Source organism: Nymphaea colorata, chromosome 6 (genome assembly GCF_008831285.2).
Source record: "Nymphaea colorata isolate Beijing-Zhang1983 chromosome 6, ASM883128v2, whole genome shotgun sequence".
Lineage (NCBI taxonomy): Eukaryota > Viridiplantae > Streptophyta > Magnoliopsida > Nymphaeales > Nymphaeaceae > Nymphaea > Nymphaea colorata.
The window spans coordinates 5,813,355-5,822,579 of record NC_045143.1 but is presented as its reverse complement, the minus strand read 5'-3'; the positions used below and the strand labels follow the sequence as shown (position 1 = coordinate 5,822,579).

The 9,225-nt window shown below is 37.4% G+C and overlaps 1 protein-coding gene across 1 annotated transcript; it reads left to right on the top strand.

The window, feature by feature from the left end:
- Positions 1-3,816: 3,816 nt before the first annotated feature.
- LOC116255381 (uncharacterized) lies at positions 3,817-8,628 on the top strand. The gene is made up of 5 exons (XM_031631173.2): positions 3,817-4,206; positions 4,750-4,817; positions 4,919-5,074; positions 6,888-7,130; positions 8,171-8,628. The coding sequence occupies exons 1-5, from the start codon at positions 3,978-3,980 to the stop codon at positions 8,510-8,512; spliced, it is 1,038 nt and encodes a 345-aa protein (XP_031487033.1). The 5' UTR covers positions 3,817-3,977; the 3' UTR covers positions 8,513-8,628.
- Positions 8,629-9,225: the final 597 nt, after the last annotated feature.

Below are 9,225 nucleotides of genomic sequence, written 5' to 3'. Positions count from 1 at the left end.
TCAAGGTCAAAATTGAATAGTTTTGAAACTGAATATAAGTCTGGACCCAATAATCATGGTCAAAATTAAATAATTTGGAAACTGAATACCCAAGAATCAAGGTCCATCGACTTGTAATGCTGGATAGGGGTGGGCATCGGGCCGGGCCGGGCCGGCCCGATAGCCCGGGTCTCGCCCGGGGCTCAGCCTGTTTAAAAATAAAAACAATTTTTAATCATAAAATAATGTTTTTAAATATAAAATATATTTATTAATAATAAATATATATTATTAAAACAATATATATATATATATATATATATATATATATATATATATATATATATATATATATTTATATATATATTAAACTTAAACGAGCCGAACCGAGCCGGGCCGGCCTATCGGGCCCGGGCCCGGAAAATCCTGGCCCGGGCCTGGGCCCAACCGTGCCAGGCCGACCTGGCCCGACGCCCACCCTTAATGCTGGATGTAGTTGGAAATGAATCTGCAAATCGGTCCATGAACATGCATGGGCAAGAGAGATGTGCCATATGCAAATTGTTTCTTGTCATTAGATCACTATTCAGTTCCTGTTCACGGATCAAGATCGCAAGAAGGAACCTGCTCTATTCTGAAACTGCATACTGAATCAGTTCCATAATCAAAACAAAATTTTTTCACTAGATCCAAGTATACACTTTCAAATTCATATGATAATTGAATACATCATATCTATCTTTGGGTTGCAGGACTGAATTGATCATAATTGGCACAGTTGAAATCAAGCCTGCTGGTCCCTTTCCGGTTTGTGATAAAAAAGAATGAGGTTGTGTTTGGATAACGCCTTGAAAAAATTGGTTTTCTGAAAACCTGTTTCTTAATGAGTTTTGCAAACCTGGTTTATGTGTTTGGATTACCTGTCAAAAACCTGGCTTTCACTTTTTGAAACTTGTTAATGGGTTTTACATTGTGCTTTTGAAAACTATTGGAAACTTTCATTGATATTATCTGTAAGTGCTTATTATCATTATCATTGTTGTTTAAAAAGAAAAGAGCTGAAAATGATGATGTTATCACTTTTGAAGCTACTATATATTATATACTGAGTAAATGACATAAAAATCATCAGAAGTATTAAATGGTTTAAAAAAAAAAAGAATCACATAGGTGAATTAATTTGATAATAAGAAAATTGATTGCTCATAACATGACTGACAACTAAGGTTGTCGAAATTATTTAAAAGAAATGAAACGGTGCTCTTTTCCTCAAAACGTCGTTTTGAGTGAAAAATGATCCCATCAGGTTATTGAAAATGTGCAAGAGAGCACTGTTTTGAAAATATCAGTCCAATTTGATTAAAACAATTAACAAAAAGCTAAAGTTTTTGATGGGAATGTGAATATATAATGAGATGTGAAGGAATATCTAGGTTGTAAATATCGTTTTACCCTTAAAAATAAGGCGGTAACTGTGATACATATCGCCAGTGCAGTTTCATATCACCCAATACAGGCCGATACACTATGATACTCATAATACATTTTTCACGTAATTCATACGCCTCTTTGATGTAATTATCAAACATTCTAGCACAAGCTAAGAACAAGTCCTCATAATATTCTGTATTTTGAGGGGTTGCTTTGTAGTAGAGATATTATGCGAGTGTTCTATTAATTTGCTCCAACAAATATTGAGGCAGATTCATATAACCTTATTTTTAGTGTTTCATGCTTTTGCTCCAATCTTATATGAGATACTCATGTCTACCGAATGACCACTAAAAAGCAGTTGGTAGTATGAACACTTTATGAATATGTCCCAATGGTTAACGTAAGTTCATAAAATAATAGATCAAGTGGACATTAATGAACCTGCCCTAATTTTTTGGATAAATAACTGGACATTCACAAAATATCTTTACTGTCAAACAACCCACAAAATATTTATTTATTTTTAATTTTTCATTAAAACTTCGTTAATAATTTAATTTAATTAAAAGTTTTACTGTTTACTGAATGTGGGTAAGTTTAGGCATCAGATGGGTACTTGGCCTAACTCGGCCTTGGCTTGGGCAAAAAAAAAAAGGCATTGGGCCAGCTCGATAAGTTATCGGCTGGCCCAAGTGGGCCTACCTAAGCCCCGTTCGGCCCGATAAAATTTTTTAAGAATATTTTTATTGGTTTATACTTATAATATAATATTATATTACAATCAATTATATATATAATTTTATATTAAAAGTTTTTTTTTTAACTTTTAATCGGGTGAAATATTAGAAGTACCAACTAAACCATCACAAAGGGAAACTATACCCAAATCCTTTTTATCTCTGACAATAACTCGAAACCCCAACACAAGCTCAGGTTTTGGGTGTAAGGCCTGCCAGACTCTTAAATGTTTGCCAGACTCTTAAATGTGGGCTATAGGTTCACGAGACAAAAGTGACAGCTCAAACATGGAAACAAAAATGACAACTCAAACACGGAAGACAGAAGAAACTTTATCAGACAGATATTTCGTATGGTAGATTTCACTTCCTTTTCACCTTATGTTACTAAAGGGAGGACCAGTGTACAATTTATTTGAACTTGAAGAATTCCGCTTCGAAGCTCATATTTTGCCTTTAATTAGAAACAAAAAACCAAGTTTAGCAATTTTTCTTAATAAGGGTCATGTCTTTCTTTTTAACAAACGTCAAATCAGAGAGTGAAGAAAAACTTTTGTTAACTCGAAAAACAATCAACTGTCAGCTAAAACAATAAGAATATAATTTAGGGGTAGATGATGCTGGGGAAAGAAATGACAGTTTAGGCACTTCCTTAGGTTTACAAAAAGTGAAAATTAACAAAAGAAAGTGAGAGAATTAGGAACCTACCATACTATCCGAAGAGAAGGCCGAAAGTCTTTGGATCCTGCGCTGTGTCTGCATCATTAGTAGCAACATTGTTTTCGTCAACTATTGAAGCACACGGAAATCAAACTAGAGACACGTCTGTTGATGTGCCCTTAACTCGACCAGCTAAGTTATATACAACTATTAAAACTTAGAAAGAATTTCAACTACAAGAAAAATAAAGTTTCAACAACTATTTCAACAACTACGGCACAGTTGTTTATTTTAATACACAGCCACGTTGCTATGTATGAAAGCAATTCATTTGAACCACCATTTTTACATTCAAAGTCAAAATTTGATGCCCCAGCTGCTTCCGTTGAACAACTGTAGATGAGGAAATGTTTTCGTTTAGGAGGCCCCTATCTTACTGTAATCCTAAAATAAGCCTCAACACATTTCTGATTTTCGAAATAAGGGTTTCACATAAACCAAATGCCTCACCTAGGCTATGCTACATAGAAGAACCACGTGAAAACTGTGTTTTCTAACTTTACCACTGTAAGCCAGAATGTCCTTTTTCACTTAAAGAAAAAACAAATTAGAGGAATTTGCGTCATTTTCTGCTTCATGCAATGGAACTACCATTTTAACAATTGGTTAAAGCAATAATAAAATTTTTTGTCTTCACATAAAACTTAGGCCCCGTTTTGATGCACAAGAAAAATATGTGCAAGAAAAATATGTTCAAGTGGATTTTTTTTTCAAGTTTGTATGTTTTTTTCTGCAGCATCAAAGATAAGAAATTTTACCATGCATTTCTCATTGGAATCGAAAAAAATTTCCATGCAAAAATGCCGGGTCTTAAAAAATTCCCACGCAAAAATTTCCACTTTTAGTCCCCGTACATTGGTAATTTTGGTATCAAAGCGGGCCTTAAGAGAAATGCGGGGTCTCTAGAGCGTGAGCCAAAAGTCTGGTCTTCTTCCTGGCATTTTTTTTTTATATTCCTGAGAATATTATATTATGGATATACAATATTAATTCCACACCCTCTATGGATCCAGTGGCTGTTCCCATGGCTTTCTCTACCTATTTAACCAATCATTTCCTTCTTTCTTCCTTGCAAAGACTTCAGAGGGGATAAGAGGAAAGGAAGGGATGGCAGCCATGGTGTTGTTACAGGCCTCCTTCTTCCTCCTTTTGGCCTTGATGGCTCATACCAGCAGCGTAGAAGGCTATACTTCCAAAGGAACGCTAGCAACTCTCCGGCAGATCAATGCTCGCGGTCCTTACATCGGCATCATCGTTCCAAACACTTTTGAGATGAATCCTCTCCTCAATTCCTCCAGCTTCAAGGCAAACACGCTTCAGTACCTGGACATTTCTGGTAATGTTCCATCTCATTACAACTCAGTCTTCCAGCTGATATAAGTAAAAGATGAGGGGTTTCTTGGAGGCGTTTGCTTACCATGTCGGAGGTGCTTGCTTTCCCTGCCTTGTACTCATCGTCAAACCCATCGGTCACCATCCTCCCTTACCCGCAAGGAAAGCCCATTCATGGTGTCTTGCAAGGAATCAACAGTGTTTGAAAGGCAGAAGACAGTCGTTCCAGTCGTATACACGCCATTCCAAGCCGCCGGAAAGTTTTCACAGATCTCCGGCGCCGCCGACCCAATAGAAAATAAGTGGATAAAGAGATGGGTCAGCCGACGCCGCATTGGCTGATAAATCGTATCCAACCCGCAAACTCTCGATACTGACATCGACAACTGGCTCCCAACCTTATTGTCCGATTTTTTTAAGACAAATTTTAGAAACGACACCGTAGCTTTTTTGTTTTTCGTTTTACTGCATGTGTGGTAAACAAATTTCAGTTTAACTGTGGCAGAAAAGCAAAACTAATCATGGTCTGGTGTGGTTTGTCTTGCAGGCAGAAGGTTTAGGTTTGGCACAGTGGAAGGGAAGAAAGTGATTATAGTTATGACAGGATTAAGCATGGTATTTATTTGGAATGAAACTTGAAAAGAATGCAATAATGAGTTTAGTTTGATGGATTTTTTGAAAATTCATTCATGGGTTTTGTTGTTCTCTCTTCACAGGTGAATGCAGGCATAACAACTCAATTGTTACTGACTCTGTTCAAAGTTAAAGGAGTGGTGCATTATGGGATAGCAGGAAATGCAAACTCAGCCTTAGAGATTGGAGATGTAACCATTCCCCAGTATTGGGCTCATACTGGCCTTTGGAATTGGCAGGTATGTATGCATTTTCCTTACCAATGAGGAAGAATATCTTGAGAAGCATAATGGCACCAAGAAAAGTTGGCTAGTAGTTCTTTGCCAATGTGCACCTTTATAAATTGGATTTCAAATCTGTTTAGTTGGATCTGGTAAAGATAATCTAAATACGACCGCTTTCAGTACCTGATTTTGTCACCAAAATTGAGAATATATGAGTTAGATATATGACTGAGATTCAGTAAAGATCCGACCTCATCACTTATAAATGTTTGATCTTATATTAGGTGGAACCCAATTTTGATTTTGAAAATGAGGTCTAAAAACAAATAAGATGATACAATTCAATTGAGTGGACTATGGTAAAGATAAGTCTAAAGCTTTTGGATACGTAGACATAGAACGTAATCTCAGTTACTATATGAGGTTAAGATCAGATCGGTGAAATTTTAACTATGTAAGCTTAGATTAATGTTTGTGATATACACACACATATATATATATATATATACACACACACACACACACATGCACTCATGCATACACACACATACATATATATAAGTGTTGTATTCCAAAATGCACTCTAGGCTTGTCAGAAGAATCACGACAAAATAGGAGTACTACACGTGACCAATTTTATCCTCTTCTCATTTTATAATTCTGCAGAATCGGACAAGAACAAAAAGCAAAAGCCAGAGACTTTTGATAAAAAAATGCCCATGATTATTACAGAAAGAATCTTTTGATAGGAACATTTTAACTTGAATATCACACTCACCATCATTTACCGTTCAAACAGTAACACTGGAACGTAAACAGTGACCACAGAATTCAATCTTTGAACCTCTTTTGTATGTATGAGCTGCCTTGCAGCCCGATTGCTCTACACCACTTCAAGCAAGTAGGACTCCCCACTTCACTTATTGTCTTCCAAGTAGGGTTACAAGCAGTCCAGAGCAGGTATTAGGGCATTAATAGTTTTTCGTTACTAGAAGCATCTGCAATTCAGTCTCATTAGTTTCTATATCCAGATTTCTCATACCAGATTTGATACACTTGCAGCGAAGCTGAAAGAATAATTATTTTTATGATTTTTAAAGTGAGTAATGCTTTGAGTGTATATGTTGTCCACTGCCTGCATTCAACACATTTCTCTACCATATCAAGCAGGAGCGGAGCCAAGGAGGGGCGCGAATGTGCCCTGGCTCCACCTCAAATTTGTTTTTTTTTTTTAAATTTATATGTAAATTTTAAAAAATTTTACTTGTCCTATATAAAAATTTTGAAAAATGATATTTTCACATGTGTCAAAAATTAAGAACTTTATTTTGGCCCTCTTCATGAAAAAATAAGAGAGAGAGAGAGAGAGAAAGAGAGAGAGAGTGTGAGATCATTGCCTTGTCACAAACTGTCCTCACTCTTTTGTAGACTGTCTTTTAACGAAAGATTTTTAATTTTATGTTGTTTGGCAACATGCAGTACCAATAACTTACCAATATATTAACGTTATATCTTGACAACTAGTTGCCAAGACAATTTTTGTAAGGACTTAGTTGACTATTGTCTAGATTAGAAGTGACAATATATTTTATATCACTTGGGTCAGATTAGAAATGATAATATATTTTATACCACTTGGGTCGGATATATTTTTGCTAAAACCAAATGTAAACATGTCAACATGTGGATGAGTTTAGTATAGTAATTCAAGTTATTACCACACATACACTGGATTGATTCATTGGATCCATTTCAGATGTCAGATTGCCATATGAGTCTACTGTTTGTATTTCTATATTATTTGGGTTTAAAATGTATCTTCGGACAGAGGTACGGGGATGGACCTAAGGACGTCCTGGCTCTTGAATCAAACGGCGACTACACAAGGGACATCGGGTACCTTCACTTTGCAGACTTCCAGAACGTCACAGGGACCGGGGACAACCTGCTCAACAATGTCTGGTACCAGCCTGAGGAGGTCTTCCCGGTCGACGGCACGCCTGAAGTCCGGCAGCACGCATTTTGGGTTCCCGTGGACACAACCTACTTCAATCTCAGCAAGAAACTAGAAGTAAGTGCTATCTTGTGCCGATCTGGTAGAACCAATATATATACTAGTTGACTTACATTGAAAGGCATGTTTTCTTAAGATTTTTCATTTTCTAAAAATGTTTTCCTATCATTATATATAGGGGTGAACAATAAGTCGGGTTACTCGAGCTTGACTCATGAACGAGTTCGAACCGAGTCATTTGCTTAACGAGTCGAACTCGAGTTTATGAGTGGACTCTTTCAAATAATTGACTTGAGTTTGAGTTCACTGAACTCGAACTATTAAAGCTCGACTTGGCTTGAAAGTGATGTGTAGCGATTTTTTAAATATCTGACTTGTTTTTTTTTAATTAAAAAACCAGTATATTGACATTAATTAATTATATAAGATTTTACAAAGCTCATTCAAGTTTGTGGAGCCATAATCGAGTCGAGGTCCATTTATGGCGAAATAACAATCAATATATTCAAACGATTTTGTCGAGCTTTAACCGAGTCGAGCTCTAGGTCAACATGTAACTGTCGAGTCAAGCTGCTTCTGTCGAGCTATTTTCGAGATCAAGGTTTCATTAGTCGAGCTGAACTCGGGCTCGACTCGGCTCGTGTTCAACCCCAATTACATATATACGTTAAAGTAATTGCTTCCATATTCAGCCCCAAGATGAGTTCTACCTACAGGTTGAACCCCGTGAGATCTCGACACATGTCATCAATGTAATTTAGGATCCTGGGGAAAAGGGAAAGTGGGAGCGTCCACTCTTGGCTGGGTGACCGAGTTAATCGTTCCGCTCACCCATATTCAGGGGCAGAGCCAAGGTTGGGCCCGCATGGGCCCTGGCCCCACCTCAAAAAAAAATTTACATGTACAAATTTTGAAAAATTTCACTTGTTTCATATAAAAATTTTGAAAAATGATATTTCAGCCATAGTCAAAATTTAGAAACTTTAATTCGGCCCTCTTCATAAATTTTTTTGGCTCCGCCCATATTTGCTTGCATATTCAAATATGCAGATTTCGATTCTAACCTGTTTATGCATAATTTGATTGGTGGAATGCAGGGCCTAAAGCTTGAGAGATGCATAAACTCCACAACCTGCCTTCCAAGGGCACCCGTGACGGTGAGGGTGAAAAGGGGGATCAGTGCCAACGTATACCTTGACAACGCTGCTTACCGGAGCTTCATCTACAAGAAGTTCAACGTGACACCGGTGGACATGGAGAGCGCTGCAGTGGCTCTCATCTGCCTCCAGCAGAGGACACCGTTCATTGTTATCCGGTCACTCTCTGACCTTGCCGGCGGCGGCTCTTCTCTCTCGAATGAAGCCAACACTTACTCCACTCTAGCGGCTCAAAATGCCGTTTCTGCCACGATCAAATTCATCCAACTGTTGTCCGGCTAGTTTTTTGTTGGTCGATCGTGTCTCATTGTGTCAATCTTAATAAACATTGGCATGTTGCAAGGCAAGGCTGGTCCATGAGGCCTGCCAGACCATGAATAAAAGAAATTAGTGAGAAAGTCTTTGTCATGAACGAAAAAATGATCCAACGTTTTTAATTACCTTTCTAAGCAGCGCCAGTGAGTCCGACAGTCACTAAAGTTTTTGGGCAGGGGCGAAGCCAGAATTTTTTCTTCATAAATCACTAACTATACATGTAAGAAATTTTCAATTGACCTTGGAGCAACGATCCAGATCCGGTGGGACTGTTTCATATAATTGAATCCAAATCTACCAATCAAATCATTAAAAAAACAAGGTTTTAAAGTGAATTCTGTGGGGCGTATGCTGCCTACACCTACCTCTACCCCTGCTTTGGGCCCTCCTTCCAAAGAAAAGGAAGGAAGGAGCATATTTCTATGGTTAATATTTCATATGCTTCTTGGGTGGGAAACGAAACAATGCTAAAGATGTTGGTTGGGTTTGCCTATTCATGAAAGACAGTTCCAGTATTAGTTTGCACCTACTGCAGGGGTCCTCCGCCGCCACTTTCATTTTTTTTAAAAAATTACATGTTATTTTTAGAAAATTTCACTTATTTTGAAATAAAAAATTTGAAAAATGATATTTTGGCTCCTGTCAAAATTTTGAAACTTTAAGTTGTCTCCCCTCATAAA